This window comes from Uranotaenia lowii, chromosome 2, assembly GCF_029784155.1.
Source record: "Uranotaenia lowii strain MFRU-FL chromosome 2, ASM2978415v1, whole genome shotgun sequence".
Lineage (NCBI taxonomy): Eukaryota > Metazoa > Arthropoda > Insecta > Diptera > Culicidae > Uranotaenia > Uranotaenia lowii.
Window position 1 is genome coordinate 172,627,006 of NC_073692.1, and position 17,817 is coordinate 172,644,822.

General features: G+C 28.0%; 1 protein-coding gene across 2 annotated transcripts; it reads right to left on the minus strand.

The window, feature by feature from the left end:
• Positions 1 to 1,116: 1,116 nt before the first annotated feature.
• Positions 1,117 to 14,822, minus strand: LOC129744947 (alpha-taxilin). 2 transcript variants are annotated; one of them, XM_055737736.1, is made up of 5 exons: positions 14,702 to 14,822; positions 3,070 to 3,204; positions 2,467 to 3,011; positions 2,181 to 2,361; positions 1,117 to 2,122 (listed from the first exon to the last, which is right to left on the minus strand). In XM_055737736.1, exons 2-5 carry the CDS (start codon positions 3,160 to 3,162, stop codon positions 1,400 to 1,402), a joined length of 1,542 nt encoding a protein of 513 aa, XP_055593711.1. In that variant the 5' UTR covers positions 3,163 to 3,204; positions 14,702 to 14,822; the 3' UTR covers positions 1,117 to 1,399. The 2 variants fall into 2 exon arrangements, with proteins under 2 accessions (XP_055593711.1, XP_055593709.1); XM_055737734.1 differs by lacking the exon at positions 14,702 to 14,822 and having other exon boundaries at positions 3,070 to 3,567.
• Positions 14,823 to 17,817: the final 2,995 nt, after the last annotated feature.

Below are 17,817 nucleotides of genomic sequence, written 5' to 3' on the forward strand. Positions count from 1 at the left end.
AACCCAAGAGGCTTAAAATCTTAAATGAAACAACAAAACAAACTCGTGTAACAAGCCCCAAAAGTTTGGTTCTATGACTGAGATGATAGCTCTCGAATTCACAAGTCGAATTCGGTGCATATACTAAAAGTTTTCAACGCGTTGGAAATAAGGTGGTCTTCCTATAAATCCTGGAGGCTCTTCTCATGCCGAGCATGGCGTTGTTGCATGTCAAGCGTTTGGAAAGTGAGCACAAGAACTGCTCTGAAGCTGACCGCTGGCATAGGTCCACTTACTAAATTTCAGGTTGCCTTACTATATCTCAAATACTGCTTCATAGCTCACCAGCTATTGCGGCAGATAATTTTTGAGGAGAAGTTTGTTAGTTTTTGAGAAACCGATAACGTAAAACTACCCGCGATATGGATATCAGGCAAGGTTGGCAAACTGTTGGGACGTGAAACAACCCAGATAGGCAAAGTTAACGAGTTAAAGCTCACAGGTAGGATCCCCGTGGTTATTGCCCGAAACTTTAATGCACATGGGTCGAGGAAAGCGGTAGCCAAATTACTGACTTTCATTCTACCTTAAAGCCAGGCATGATACATAAAACTCTGGCAAACCATTTGGTTTTCGAAAAGGTCGAAGCACAGAAGATGCAATTCGTTCTGTTCAGAATAAGCGATTTTCAATCGGCACACGCCGCGCAGCAAATTGGACCTAGAGCCATTACGAGGAGATGGCCTCGAGTCATCTGGGGTAGAGGTATAAGTTGTGCAAGAATTACAACACTTGGTTCGAATGATATCCCATTGGCAGCCCATACAAGTGATTTTTTCCCGGAATTTTCATCCCTCCCCTACAAGTAAAGGTTAAAACTATACCTTTTTGAACTTCATACGCAGAGAAGTCTCTTGACGGTAGCTAGTAACGGTTTGCTTATCTACGATAGGCACTTCTGCCTGATGATAGCACTAACTTTTTAAAGCCCTCATATTTTACAATCCCTAACTGAATTTTTGGTATTTCTCCTGAAAAACCTATTTTATGAACCAAGCATTCTGTTTTAGCTGATCAATATTAATTCACTAAGGATTATTACGGTGTGATATAATGCAAATAAAATACAGGACCATCTATGTTCTAGGATAATTATTCGTATTCATAAATAATTTAGCTTCAAATGGTAAGAAACACGCAAGATGGTAAAAAATCATGAAAAGTTACTAAGGAACTGAAACAAAAAAGTACTGACGATATGACAAAGTTGACGAACTCAAATCGAAACGTCTAAAGTTTTTGTCGCCAACATTTAACGATATACATGATACAAATTGTCTCATAAATCCAACTGAATGGAAGTAATAGTCGTTAAAATGATTGAACTGAAAAAATAAAAACCTTTTTCTCGTGATGTATTCTACGTTGCTGGGGCATCAGTTTTGACTGCTTCTTCAGCACCGCTTGGAGTAGCTTTTTCGCCATTCTCTACAACGGGGATTTCCGTTTTTTCAACGGCAACAGTCTCTTCTTTAACTTCTTTCGCGGAAGTATCTTCGGGTGATTCGACAGGTTTTTCCTTCTCATTCTCCTTTGCTTCAGCAACATCAGGTTTTGATAATGGTTCGGACTCTTCAGTGTCATTTTTCTGAGGCTCGCTCGTTGCTGCTCCTTTACCACCTTTCTTGTCTTTCTTGTTCTTTTTGCCACCATTGGTCGTTGGCTGAGGTTCGGAACTTTTTTCGGTGCCCTCGGAACCCTTCGATTGCATTGCACTAAGCTGACCCTGTAGGGCAGCCAAGTTTTCCTTTAGTGCCGAACAATTTTTGGTCATGATTTCAAGTTTATCTTCTTTCTTGGGCGCCACAGGTAGTGGTTCAGGCTCTGGAATTGTGTAAGGTACCTCCTCAACCGGAGGAATCTCGACATTGTTTTCTTGGAGTGCTGCGAAGTAGGCAGTACGTTCGTTCTGAAGAGTGCGGCAGAGTTTCTGCAGGTGGAATAACTGCCGAGCCGTTTTCATGATGTGTTCATCGCGGACTTGCTTCTCAGACATCAGATCTATCAACGCTGCGTTGCTCTTTTCCCATTTGGTCTTCCAGGTAGTGGTTTCCTTTTCCAGGGATTTAATCTTTTTGGACATCTGAAACGGAAAACGTTGAGTGAGTTCTAATACATTTCTAAAGTTTAAAAAGTCTTACCTTCTCCATGTCACCCTTGTAGCCCACGAAAATGTTGTGACTTTTCTTAAGCGAATCCTGGAACTCGCCGTACTTGTCGGAGTACATATTGACCTGTTCGCGCAAGTGCACCTCGACCATCTGCAGTTCGGCCAGCTGTTTCTTCACCTTGGTGAGCTCGTTGATGATGATTTCTTTCTCCCTGAAATAAGATGAGCAAGTGTTAGCTAACTTTCATCATTTTTTATTTTTGATGGGACATTTTTTAATTTTTGATAAAGGAACTCTTTCTGTCCTGAAAACTTACTTCAAAAAGCGCTCCTTCTCCATGGCAGCTTCGGTCGTTACCTTGGCCAGTTTGGCATCGTTCAGCTGTGTGACCAAGTCCATTTGTTTGTTCATTTTATCCATTTGCTGATCTCGCAGTTCATACTGTTCCAGAATAAACTTAAATTTTTTGGCCATTTCCATGTTATCCTCTTTGAGTTGAAGATTTTTCTCATTATTCTCATCCATCACCGACTGGATCTCGTTCAGCGATTTCTGAAACTTGGCTTGCGTTTCCTTGCGCTTTTCCTCTTCCTCCTTGATGCGGGTCATGCTTTCTTCCTTGATCATCCGGTTCTGCTTCTGCAGCTCCCGGCATAGCTGTTCCAGCTTTTGTTTAGTCATCGCCACCTTGTTGTGCTCCAGGATCATATTTTCCCGTTCCTTCTTGACGACTTCTGCATTCCTTTCGTTCTGTTTGAACAGTTGGGTCAAACGTTTGTTTTCCTTCTCCGACTCAACTAGCTTTTTGTAAACCGCGTTAAACTTTTCATCCAACGAAAGTCCATTCAGTTGTTTGGTGAGCTTCAAGAAAAAAATAGTCAATATTCCATTCAATCAATGGCAACTTCAAGACACCTACCTGATCCTGAATCTTCGCTTCCCTTTGTTTATCCTCACGCATCTGTTTCTTAATTTCGGCCGGATGCCGTTCTCCGTTGTTGGTTACTTCCATATTTAGCTGGGCTGGACTTTCGGTCTGAAAATTTCTGCGCTTCTGGTCAATTATCGGATGAAATTAATGCCGAGTTTTGCTTATTTCTATTAAATCGATATCAATATCCCATGAAAAAAGTGCCAGGGTCACTTAACAACTATGCAATACGTGGTGGGGGTGGGAGAACTTGCTTTCTTCTTTGCAATACTGATAAGAGCTTAAGCTAGGACCCTCCAATTGGAAATTTTGCGGATCTACGCACAAAAACGCTAGGAATCCGTACGTTCTAGCTATAAATTCAACACGACACCAAATAAGGAACAAATTAGAAGAGACTCCCTTGCGACGGATAGAAAAATAGACTGAAAAAATCAAACCAAAACAGAAACGTTTCGGCACTTTGCTGTCACAACAATCGCGAGTTTTTGTTTTCATGCGCTTTGGACGAAGTGTACAATGCTCGAAAAAGCGCAGAGCACGCAGAACCAGACTAAACCATTAATGTTTGAAAAATAACCATAATGATAGTTTTCCCGGGTTAACTCATTTTATGACTTTACCGTGAATACTCATAAAATGAGATTTCAAGGAGAACTTGGATTATGGTTATTTTTCAAGCATAATCAAAAAGTGAAAATTTGCAGAAATTTGAGGGAATTTCCTTGGTTTCTATGTTTTTTTTTGCTTAAAATCCAATAATTAAGGGAAAAATTCACCGAACAGGATCGAATTAATCTGAGAGTTTTTCGTAGGATCTTTTATTGGTTAATAAAAACGGTTCCATTATGAACTTGTTCCGGTAACCTCCACAATCGGATGTTGGCAATGAAGAAGATATGAAGTGAGGAACCCGTCGATTAACCCTTCATTTCATGATTTTTTATTTTTTCTCGAAAAAATTCTCAATAGTGCGCAATGATGAATACATGAAGGGAAAAATAAGGAAAAAATATTATTTTCACATAATTCGGTTATTTAGCAAAAATATTAATTGTTGCATATTTGCAACAACATGAAACGGTTACACCTTTTTTTCTTCACACTTGACAACTGGAAATAAATGCTTATTCCTAATTTCTTTTGCACTAATCATAGTTTTCGCACAGGAACTTCGCAAATCTAGATTTCTGGACACCGGAAAGTTAAGAATTTATCTGGGAGTAGTTATGTATGTTGGTTTTCCACCATGGGTGCACGGATTCACCGCAGTTTTGCCTAAGTATGTGCTCTCATGCATTCTGGAACCGACCCCATGGCTTCGTATGTAGGTATATTTTGGAAGAACGAGTCAATCAGGTTACTTAGAGGTATTCCGGCATCCGTGCATATACCTGGCCAGCTGGCAGCTGGTTAAACATTCATATAATCAGTTATAAGAGGAAACACATCTTACCTGTCGGCTTCTTATGGGATTCGAACCCAAAAGTTGTCTCGCCGATACCGGGAATCGAACCCAGCCTGGCACATCGGAACGAGACTCGCACCAGCTTATCCACTAGACTACAAAGACTCTCGAGAAATCAGCTAGGAGTAGTTATGCGATAATATACCACCTACTGAGGAAATTATTCCTCACGTTTACTTGAAGGTGCTAAAAAAACGAACACACACATATAGGATCTCAGTGAAACTTCATGTTTCTTTGAAGAGATCTAATTTACTTAACTCTAAGGCGTACATCTTTCAAGGATTTTATGGCTAGCATCTTACCACCAGACCACGGAAAGAGCACTATATGTGTCGTGATCGGGATTCGATCTCATGGACTCTGGCTTAGATGGCTGGAACGCTATCCTCTAGGCCACGACCGGCGGCAAAATGGAAAGCTTCTTACCTATACAACTTTTCTGAACATAACCTTGAACAAATCAACACATATCAATTCCGAAAACGTATTTAAATTGGTTCTGATAAAGATTCTTAATCTTAAATCATACCATAACTATATGCCAGTTTTAATGAACAAACTTGATATTGAAGAGCAAAGTCTCAATTTAGTTTTGAAGGAATGATCCAATTACAAATTACATTAAACTATTAAATATCATTTGTTGGCAAAATTAAAAGAACAATAAAGATTTCTTCGGAATGAGCATTAGAATTTGGAACATGATTCTAAAATTAGAATTCAAACTTGAAATCAGTTTAAGAATAAAAAAGAAATAAAAATAAAACTAAATTCGAGAACAAAAAGTTTCAATTTAAAATCAACTTCCAGAGCTTCCAGGAAAAGGTTAAATAGTATAAATAAAGAGCATTTTTCGTCGATTGATAATAAGAAACGGCTCATACTTTAGTAAAAAATAATGAGCATTGAAATTTTCAATCAAATCATTCCTTCATCTCTAAGAAAAAAAAAGCAAAACAATACTCCAAACCTCGGTTATCGAATGTTGGCAGATAGTACTGAATTTTCAAGTGGAAAAATAAAAAAGCGTATTCGTTATTTGTTTTTAGATTTTTAAACTCTCTGGATAAAGCCCCGTACTTGAGTTTGAATCACGTTGAATAATATAGAACTTTTGAAAATTGGTGTATGCTTATTTTGCAAGTTGTGAAGGCATCCGACATTTTTTTTTTATTCAAAATATGTATTTGTTATACCAATGGGCCGCGGAAAAAAAAATCAAAATAATGTGTTTTACATACGCTGAATTACAAATCCCAAATAAGTTAATTATTCGGACCCGTCCTAGTTTAAAGTTTGATAAATTTTGAACTTTTTATAATATTTTTCTAGTTTTGATAACGGTTTAGAGCAAAACTTTTATTTTTTCCACCTCGGGGGCCCTCTTTATTCAGGGGGGGGGGGCAATTTTTCTCATCCCCCCCCTCTTAATACGGCCTGAACATGATAATAAATCATTTATAACGAAAACATTGTCATCGGGAAACAAATACACTGTTTAATGATGCAAGTTTCGAAAACACACTATGGAACCCATATAACTACCTAGGGTACTACCGTTGCATGGTGTTGCATATTTGCAACAGTTATTGAAAACCCATTATATCAGAGAAAAAACAAAAAAAAATCTCAAATTTTGTTTATTATGTAAATTACTTTAGTGGGAATACGAAAATATTTTTTTTGAGTCGAAAAAAAATTCTCAATATGAATAACACTAGGCATAAAATTTGAAAAATTAGGCTTTTTCCACATTCCATATTTTTCAGATTCAAGTGGGTTTTTTTGGTTCCTATAAACACTAAAAATATTTTTTTTTTAATTGAACGTGATCTTGAAATTATAAATACTATTCCCATCGAAAAAAAATTTACTTTTTAGCAAAATGTGAAGTTTAGAACAGTTTTATTTAATTGTTGCATATTTGTAACTTTATGAAACGAAGGGTTAAATGGTTCTCAGGTATTCAGTCGGTCACTGCTGCCACCACTCCGGATAAGCGCTACTGCCTTTTCCCCGATGAATGTACCTGATCCTGCGCCCACTGCTCTCTTTTTTCAGTGTCGGGTTTCTACTGAGTTTTTCGAATCGGACAGACTCGGAGGAAGTGCTCTGCTGGTCATTTCTGAAATGGCAAAGCAAAAACCGAATTTGAGTACCAACCTTATTCTTTGTTTTGCTCTAAGCAGTCACCTTCCGCATCGCTATCGTTGGTATTGCTGCCATCTACCATTCCTGTTTTCTGACTGGAAGCACCTGATCCAAATCCTAGAGCCGATCGGTTGTTCTCCCTCAAAACAGCTAGCTATTTCAGAGCTTTCTGCCGAGGTTCCGGTTGTTCTGTTCAGTAGAAAAAATATAGGTTAGTTCCGCGTTGATTCAAAAAATTATTTTTATTTTTCATTAGTTGATTTCAGCCGATGCTTACCCGTATTGTTATCAAATATTTAATACTCCTGGAGCTGTACACTCCTTCACCAACTAAATTCAGTTGAACTCAGCCGGCAGCGCGTAAGAAAAACTAGCGAACTGCGCGTCCAAAGATGGCCACTATATTGTAACATATTGCGGTTGAAATTTAACCATTTTATAATTTTTCCGTTAGAACTTTGGAATGCTTAAAATTGAACCGTACACTACGGTTAAAAATCAACATTTATGGCAGTTCTTTCTAAAATCGCATGAAATGGTTCAAGAAAAGTCATTAATGGTTAATAAAATATGAGCGTGAGAATCGAAACGGAAGGAAGAGATGCCACTAATACTTTAAAATTTATGATTGCTCACATTTGAATTTCTTACATTCTAATACTTAAAACAAAGCAGTTGGGATATGTGTTGAGTTTTAAAGTTCGAATTTCGTTTTTAAATACAAACCTATTTTAATTTTAAATTTTTCATTGGATTTTTTTTAAAATTAAAATGTCAAAACTTTAATTATTTGAATTCACAAATATGAATGAGGGCTTTTGAATATTTATGATACACTTTGAATTTTGAATATTCATGTTACATTTTGAATTTAAAATTTAGAATTTAGAATTTAGAATTTAGAATTTAGAATTTAGAATTTAGAATTTAGAATTTAGAATTTAGAATTTAGAATTTAGAATTTAGAATTTAGAATTTAGAATTTAGAATTTAGAATTTAGAATTTAGAATTTAGAATTTAGAATTTAGAATTTAGAATTTAGAATTTAGAATTTAGAATTTAGAATTTAGAATTTAGAATTTAGAATTTAGAATTTAGAATTTAGAAATTAGAATTTAGAATTTAGAATTTAGAATTTAGAATTTAGAATTTAGAATTAAGAATTTAGAATTTAGAATTTAGAATTTAGAATTTAGAATTTAGAATTTAGAATTTAGAATTTAGAATTTAGAATTTAGAATTTAGAATTTAGAATTTAGAATTTAGAATTTAGAATTTAGAATTTAGAATTTAGAATTTAGAATTTAGAATTTAGAATTTAGAATTTAGAATTTAGAATTTAGAATTTAGAATTTAGAATTTAGAATTTAGAATTTAGAATTTAGAATTTAGAATTTAGAATTTAGAATTTAGAATTTAGAATTTAGAATTTAGAATTTAGAATTTAGAATTTAGAATTTAGAATTTAGAATTTAGAATTTAGAATTTAGAATTTAGAATTTAGAATTTAGAATTTAGAATTTAGAATTTAGAATTTAGAATTTAGAATTTAGAATTTGGAATTTAGAATTTAGAATTTAGAATTTAGAACTTAGAATTTAGAATTTAGAATTTAGAATTTAGAATTTAGAATTTAGAATTTAGAATTATGAATTGAGAATTTGGAATTTAGAATTTAGAATTTGGAATTAAGAATTTAGAATTTAGAATTTAGAATTTAGAATTTAGAATTTAGAATTTAGAATTTAGAATTTAGAATTTAGAATTTAGAATTTAGAATTTAGAATTTAGAATTTAGAATTTAGAATTTAGAATTTAGAATTTAGAATTTAGAATTTAGAATTTAGAATTTAGAATTTAGAATTTAGAATTTAGAATTTAGAATTTAGAATTTAGAATTTAGAATTTAGAATTTAGAATTTAGAATTTAGAATTTAGAATTTAGAATTTAGAATTTAGAATTTAGAATTTAGAATTTAGAATTTAGAATTTAGAATTTAGAATTTAGAATTTAGAATTTAGAATTTAGAATTTAGAATTTAGAATTTAGAATTTAGAATTTAGAATTTAGAATTTAGAATTTAGAATTTAGAATTTAGAATTTAGAATTTAGAATTTAGAATTTAGAATTTAGAATTTAGAATTTAGAATTTAGAATTTAGAATTTAGAATTTAGAATTTAGAATTTAGAATTTAGAATTTAGAATTTAGAATTTAGAATTTAGAATTTAGAATTTAGAATTTAGAATTAAGAATTTAGAATTTAGAATTTAGAATTAAGAATTTAGAATTTAGAATTTAGAATTTAGAATTCAGAATTTAGAATTTAGAATTTAGAATTTAGAATTTAGAATTTAGAATTTAGAATTTAGAATTTAGAATTTAGAATTTAGAATTTAGAATTTAGAATTTAGAATTTAGAATTTAGAATTTAGAATTTAGAATTTAGAATTTAGAATTTAGAATTTAGAATTTAGAATTTAGAATTTAGAATTTAGAATTTAGAATTTAGAATTTAGAATTTAGAATTTAGAATTTAGAATTTAGAATTTAGAATTAAGAATTTAGAATTTAGAATTTAGAATTTAGAATTTAGAATTTAGAATTAAGAATTAAGAATTTAGAATTAAGAATTAAGAATTTTGAATTTTGAATTTTGAATTTTGAATTTTGAATTTTGAATTTTGAATTTTGAATTTTGAATTTTGAATTTTGAATTTTGAATTTTGAATTTTGAATTTTGAATTTTGAATTTTGAATTTTGAATTTTGAATTTTGAATTTTGAATTTTGAATTTTGAATTTTGAATTTTGAATTTTGAATTTTGAATTTTGAATTTTGAATTTTGAATTTTGAATTTTGAATTTTGAATTTTGAATTTTGAATTTTGAATTTTGAATTTTGAATTTTGAATTTTGAATTTTGAATTTTGAATTTTGAATTTTGAATTTTGAATTTTGAATTTTGAATTTTGAATTTTGAATTTTGAATTTTGAATTTTGAATTTTGAATTTTGAATTTTGAATTTTGAATTTTGAATTTTGAATTTTTGAATTTTGAATTTTGAATTTTGAATTTTGAATTTTGAATTTGAATTTTGAATTTTGAATTTTGAATTTTGAATTTTGAATTTTGAATTTTGAATTTTGAATTTTGAATTTTGAATTTTGAATTTTGAATTTTGAATTTTGAATTTTTGAATTTTGAATTTTGAATTTTTGAATTTTGAATTTTGAATTTTGAATTTTGAATTTTGAATTTTGAATTTTGAATTTGAATTTTGAATTTTGAATTTTGAATTTTGAATTTTGAATTTTGAATTTTGAATTTTGAATTTTGAATTTTGAATTTTGAATTTTGAATTTTGAATTTTGAATTTTGAATTTTGAATTTTGAATTTTGAATTTTGAATTTTGAATTTTGAATTTTGAATTTTGAATTTTGAATTTTGAATTTTGAATTTTGAATTTGAATTTTTGAATTTTGAATTTGAATTTTGAATTTTGAATTTTGAATTTTGAATTTTGAATTTTGAATTTTGAATTTTGAATTTTGAATTTTGAATTTTGAATTTTGAATTTTGAATTTTGAAATTTTGAATTTTGAATTTTGAATTTTGAATTTTGAATTTTGAATTTTGAATTTTGAATTTTGAATTTTGAAATTTTGAATTTTGAATTTTGAATTTTGAATTTTGAATTTTGAATTTTGAATTTTGAATTTTGAATTTTTGAATTTTGAATTTTGAATTTTGAATTTTGAATTTTGAATTTTGAATTTTGAATTTTGAATTTTGAATTTTGAATTTTGAATTTTGAATTTTGAATTTTGAATTTTGAATTTTGAATTTTGAATTTTGAATTTTGAATTTTGAATTTTGAATTTTGAATTTTTGAATTTTGAATTTTGAATTTTGAATTTTGAATTTTGAATTTTGAATTTTGAATTTTGAATTTTGAATTTTGAATTTTGAATTTTGAATTTTGAATTTTGAATTTTGAATTTTGAATTTTGAATTTTGAATTTTTGAATTTTGAATTTTGAATTTTGAATTTTGAATTTTGAATTTTGAATTTTGAATTTTGAATTTTGAATTTTGAATTTTGAATTTTGAATTTTGAATTTTGAATTTTGAATTTTGAATTTTGAATTTTGAATTTTGAATTTTGAATTTTGAATTTTGAATTTTGAATTTTGAATTTTGAATTTGAATTTTGAATTTTGAATTTTGAATTTTGAATTTTGAATTTTGAATTTTGAATTTTGAATTTTGAATTTTGAATTTTGAATTTGAATTTTGAATTTTGAATTTTGAATTTTGAATTTTGAATTTTGAATTTTGAATTTTGAATTTTGAATTTTGAATTTTGAATTTTGAATTTTGAATTTTTGAATTTTGAATTTTGAATTTTGAATTTTGAATTTTGAATTTTGAATTTTGAATTTGAATTTTGAATTTTGAATTTTGAATTTTGAATTTTTGAATTTTGAATTTTGAATTTTGAATTTTGAATTTTGAATTTTGAATTTTTGAATTTTGAATTTTGAATTTTGAATTTTGAATTTTGAATTTTGAATTTTGAATTTTGAATTTTGAATTTTGAATTTGAATTTTGAATTTTGAATTTTGAATTTTGAATTTTGAATTTTGAAATTTTGAATTTTGAATTTTGAATTTTGAATTTTGAATTTTGAATTTTGAATTTTGAATTTTTGAATTTTGAATTTTGAATTTTGAATTTTGAATTTTGAATTTTGAATTTTGAATTTTGAATTTTGAATTTTGAATTTTGAATTTTGAATTTTGAATTTTGAATTTTGAATTTTGAATTTTGAATTTTGAATTTTGAATTTGAATTTTGAATTTTGAATTTTGAATTTTGAATTTTGAATTATTTGAATTTTGAATTTTTGAATTTTGAATTTTGAATTTTGAATTTTGAATTTTGAATTTTGAATTTTGAATTTTGAATTTTGAATTTTGAATTTTGAATTTTGAATTTTGAATTTTGAATTTTGAATTTTGAATTTTGAATTTTGAATTTTTGAATTTTGAATTTTGAATTTTGAATTTTGAATTTTGAATTTGAATTTTTGAATTTTGAATTTTGAATTTTGAATTTTGAATTTTGAATTTTGAATTTTGAATTTTGAATTTTGAATTTTGAATTTTGAATTTTGAATTTTGAATTTTGAATTTTGAATTTTGAATTTTGAATTTTGAATTTTGAATTTTGAATTTTGAATTTTGAATTTTGAATTTTGAATTTTGAATTTTGAATTTTGAATTTTGAATTTTGAATTTTGAATTTTGAATTTTGAATTTTGAATTTTGAATTTTGAATTTTGAATTTTGAATTTTGAATTTTGAATTTTGAATTTTGAATTTTGAATTTTGAATTTTGAATTTTGAATTTTGAATTTTGAATTTTGAATTTTGAATTTTGAATTTTGAATTTTGAATTTTGAATTTTGAATTTTGAATTTTGAATTTTGAATTTTGAATTTTGAATTTTGAATTTTGAATTTTGAATTTTGAATTTTGAATTTTGAATTTTGAATTTTGAATTTTGAATTTGAATTTTGAATTTTGAATTTTGAATTTTGAATTTTGAATTTTGAATTTGATTTTGAATTTTGAATTTTGAATTTTGAATTTTGAATTTTGAATTTTGAATTTTGAATTTTGAATTTTGAATTTTGAATTTTGAATTTTGAATTTTGAATTTTGAATTTTGAATTTTGAATTTTGAATTTTGAATTTTGAATTTTGAATTTTGAATTTTGAATTTTGAATTTTGAATTTTGAATTTTGAATTTTGAATTTTGAATTTTGAATTTTGAATTTTGAATTTTGAATTTTGAATTTTGAATTTTGAATTTTGAATTTTGAATTTTGAATTTTGAATTTTGAATTTTGAATTTTGAATTTTGAATTTTGAATTTTGAATTTTGAATTTTGAATTTTGAATTTTGAATTTTGAATTTTGAATTTTGAATTTTGAATTTTGAATTTTGAATTTTGAATTTTGAATTTTGAATTTTGAATTTTGAATTTTGAATTTTGAATTTTGAATTTTGAATTTTGAATTTTGAATTTTGAATTTTGAATTTTGAGTTTTGAGTTTTGAGTTTTGAGTTTTGAGTTTTGAATTTTGAATTTTGAATTTCGAATTTTGAGTTTTGAATTTTGAATTTTGAATTTTGAATTTTGAATTTTGAATTTTGAATTTTTAATTTTGAATTTTGAATTTTGAATTTTGAATTTTGAATTTTGAATTTTGAGTTTTGAGTTTTGAGTTTTTAGTTTTTGGCTTTGAATTTTGAATTTTGAATTTTGAATTTTGAATTTTGAATTTTGAATTTTCAATTTTCAATTTTCAATTTTCAATTTTCAATTTTCAATTTTCAATTTTCAATTTTCAATTTTCAATTTTCAATTTTCAATTTTCAATTTTCAATTTTCAATTTTCAATTTTCAATTTTCAATTTTCAATTTTCAATTTTCAATTTTCAATTTTCAATTTTCAATTTTCAATTTTCAATTTTCAATTTTCAATTTTCAATTTTCAATTTTCAATTTTCAATTTTCAATTTCAGATTTGCTGTTCTCAGATTTGCAATTTGGAATTCTCAGATAAAAATCCAAGTTTTTATATCTTGCGTTTTGAAAACTCAGTGAAAAATTCTAGAATTTTGCATTGTTTTTCTAGGTTTTGAAATGTGAGTTCAGAATTGAAAAACTTTTAATTTTATATTCTGTCATCTATATGTAGGCCTGAATTCCCAATTGGTTAGGTTGGAATCTTGAATCCTGAACGTATATTTTACGTCATGAAATTTTGAATCTAAAAATATCCTTAATGTGGTGTTATAGATTATATTTCTTCTGAACTTTGGATTTAAAATATGTGATTTTTTTTCGAATGATATTACAAGATTTTTTTTTTAATTCTGCTTTAGGAAAAGACTTGAAATTTAGTTTGAAAAAGTTGGATTGAGGTGGAAAAAAAACCCTTCGTTGGGCGAATCAACTCTGCACAAATGATGTATGTAAAAGTTACTACTTCAATAATTTGTTGAATTTCGAAAGATGCCTAGGTCTCGGTTTTTTAAATTATCAAGATATTTTGAGAAATCTGTTTTTTTTTATTCCGAATTATATTGAGAGTAATAAAATGCAAAAAAAAAAATCCGAATCATCGTTTCAAACAAGAGCCGAGAAGCTTTCACAACTAAAATTTAGTATTTGCATCAAAACATTTTAAATTTACATAGGTGACTAACTTTTTCATTTAACAAACAGAATCAGTTAAATAATTTGGTTACTGAATGTACCTAAGTGGTTATGATCAAGAGTTCAATCAGCAATTATTGGAAAAAGACTTATCGACATTAGTTTAGAATCAGAATTTAACTTTTTTTATAGACAACATTATGTCTAAATTAGAAATGTGGGATTTTTTTTTATGCTTAATTTAAGTATACAGAATTTACTATTGAAATTTGATAAGTCAAATTATTGAATATTTAACCAGAATGAGATTATTCAAGAGTAATATTTAGAAATTTTATTGATGTTGTATTCTTACGTTTCAAAATAAACTAAACTGAATGATTAAACTGAATTGACGCAAGAATGGTGATTCAAAAATCGAGAAAGGTAACAGCAGCGGTGCATCTTCTTTAAAAAGGTGGCATTCATCTCTGATATAATTTTTTTAAAAGACTTTTTGCTGTATGAGAAGAATTTCAGATTAACATTTCATTAGGATTTCATGATTCATTCTGAACTGACTTCAAATAATCATTGCAATGAAATATTTGAACAAGGAAATTCTAAAAGGTTGCAACTTCAAGTGAACAACACGAAGTAGAAGAAAACAAAAATATGGAACATGTGCCAATAACACAGAACTAGATCGAATCTATTGCTACGATTATGAAAGAAGTTTTCCCACAAACATGACCTTAAATACAATCATTCAATATTTTACCTGTTGTTCTTCAGCTTTGGATTGAAACCACTTCCTGGAATCTTTGTTTCACTGGTAAAGAGGTTCGGAAAAATATCTCACTACAGGGAAGAAAAAAAACGGTGTGGAAATGCAGCAGCAGAAACCAAAATGAATCCCGTGTCTTAGTTGATCTGTCACTACCGAAAGGTGGAAAGAAAATCGGGAAAACTCAGAACGATTAAGAAACACCACTTTTGAATACCGGGTGCGCTTGCGTGAACTGGCGTGTTGTTTTCGCAATCCAGGGTGAACGCCTAGACGATCAAGCTAGAGTGTGAACTAGATGTTTTGTAAAACCAGAACTAAATAGCAGAATTAGCAGAAGCAATTTTTGAAAACAGATTCCAAACTTTTTTTTTTTAAACTTTGTTTAGTTGGATTTCAAAAAAAAAAAAATTCCTAACACATATAAGAGAAATATTTATACTTACATGTACGATTAAATGTATCCTTTACTAAAAAAAGTTTGATTATCTATAAATTTCACACGTTTTGAAAGTCATAGGCTTGAAGGCATGAAAGGCTGGAAAAAATATAAATTCTAAGAAATTTTTGAAATTTGATTCTAAGAAATTTAAAAAAAATGAAAACTAGCCTTTGGCAAAGACTCTTTGCACACATAAATTCATCTTTTCTTTCAAAAGTGATATAATGAACTAAATAAATCGAAACTTTTTTTTAAAGAAATTTACTCGATCCATTTGAAAAATTGTGTAATTCACAAGATTTGAAAATATAATGTTTTTAGTTTTTGTTTTGTTTTTAGATTATCAACAAATCAGATGATATTCAGATTTCATTATTAAACCTTTTGATTGAAAATGTTCAAATTATTTGTTTAGAAAATCGTTTAAAAAAAGTCTCTTTGATTTTTAAGTTCAATCGTGAGTTGACAATTAGTTATAAGAAAAGTTAAAAAGCGGTTGTAAGCAATGAAACTCAACCAATCAATTATTTTGGAGTAAAGGCCCTTTACTGGATCAGCAGAATTTTAGAAAACAGCAAAAATAAGTTTTAAGTTGTTGTTCAAATATAACAACAATCACAAAAATAAGCCTAAATTAACAAAAAAAGACAAACAGAAAACTTAATAAAATTTAAAAACAGACACAAACAAAAGAATAAAACTGACAAAATATTACAATAAAATATTCCAATCGTTGAAATGACAAAGATTTTAAAATGTTTATTAATAATTACAAAATTTATGGATTAGCAAAAAAAAAAAAGAGTTAAATGTGAATAAAACATAAGTAAAAATGATAAAACATCAACTGAAGTTATAAAAACAATTAAGAAAAAAATGACAATAATAACGATATCCAAGATTTATTTTTGATAATACTAAAAAAAAAATGAGAAAAACACCATTTGAGGTTCTTCGAGTCAAACTCAAATTGCATAAAAGCTAATTTCGAGAAAACACGCTTTTAAGTTGCTGTTTCTGGCCTTTTTCCATATTTTTTTCAAATGAATTTTTCTTTCGAACGTAAAGGCATGTAAATAAAAATCTAAAAATCTGAAAAATCCATATACATATAGATTTAAATATGAAAAATCGTGTGGCATTATTAACTCAGAATCGACCATTTTTGTACTAATACCCCTTGGCTCTGAAGGACTCATTTGATTTTGGCAAGCAAAGCAAAATCGAGGCAAGGGCGAGGCGAGGCAAGCAAAGCAAAATCGAAAGAGGTTTTTACCATTTTGACAAAGTGGTACTACATTTTTCACAATTATTTTCGATGTTTCATGACAGGTTTGCAAAGCTTTCTGTAAGTTTGATAAATATGGGAGGGCGAAGGAAATTGTGCAAAATACTAAATACTTTCTTATTTTCTCAAATCTGATGTTAAATTCTAAATCATATACGATAAAATTTATAACTCCATGATTAATTCTGTGTTTTGTATCAGTGTTCATTTCAATTTTTGATATATTAAACTTAGACATTTGAGTTTTTTTAATTTTTATTTAATTTTTAAAACATTTTGAACCAATTCTTAAACGAGGATGAAGCGATCGTAAAGTTAAAACCATATTTTTGAAAAATTGACAAACAAACTTGGAACTATTCCGTACCGTAGGAAAAAATGATTAAGAACGCACCAGTTAATCTTATTAAGTCAAGGCCGTACGAAAGGGGGGGAGTTTTAGGGTTTTTTTTTTTTATTTTTTCCAAGTACAAGTTTTAGATGAAGTAAAATATTTACCGTAGAACAAAATAAGTGTTGACAAACGTGTTAGAAAATTGGCTCGCCTCCGGCGGAATTTAATCTAGATTACTTTTGGCATTCCTAATTTTTAATTGTAAATTTAGATTTATAAGTTGATTATAGTTCTGTATTGAAATTCAAATCTTGACACACAAAAACACTACCTCGTCATAAGAATGAGTTTTTATTAAGAAGTTTTTATCAACAAATTAGGCTGGAACAAATATCAATTTCTTCTTTTGTCATCCCCCCCCCCTCCCTTCGAAATTTCCAAAAATCCCGAAGGGGGGAATAAATAATGTTTGAAGTATTTTACGTAAATTTTGACAAAACTTTCAAATATCCGAAAGATTTCAAGACCTCAATACAAATTTTCGAAGATAGAAGTTTTTTCACCTTTTGTATACTTGATTTTATTGAATTATTCGATAAAAACTTACTTGAGCTATAGGTTTTGTGCAATGATATAGTATGCAATTTTGTTGCATATAAGCTTTTGTGCAATTTATTCTAATTTATTTGTTTTTCGCATTATTTTTTATTGTCCCCCCCCTTGCGATGTTCCAACTCCGAGTGACAAAAGAAGGATTTGAAATTTGTTCTGGCCTTAGTAGTACAAATGTTATGCTGATGTCAAACATTCTTCATGAAACCAATTTTGACCTCAATTTTTATTTTGTTTCTTGTTCTTTTATTTAAATGTTCAACTCTACATTCCAACAGGTTTTGGAAAATTACACAAAGTAACATTTTTACGAAGTGCAAATAATTTAAGAACTTCTTTCGATTACCGTCAAACGGGGCATCATGCAACAGCGGGGTTCGATGCAACATTTATATAACATTGAATCAATTTTTAATTTAATGTATTGTAATAAA

Bases quoted from the DNA above. Each gene is read 5' to 3' on its own strand.
- LOC129744947 (XM_055737736.1), bottom strand. From the start codon at position 3,162: ATGGAAGTAACCAACAACGGAGAACGGCATCCGGCCGAAATTAAGAAA. The intron at 3,012-3,069 runs GTAGGTGTCTTG...TTTTTCTTGAAG, and splicing joins AAGCGAAGATTCAGGATCAG to CTCACCAAACAACTGAATGG. The intron at 2,123-2,180 runs GTAAGACTTTTT...TTTCCGTTTCAG, and splicing joins ACAAGGGTGACATGGAGAAG to ATGTCCAAAAAGATTAAATC.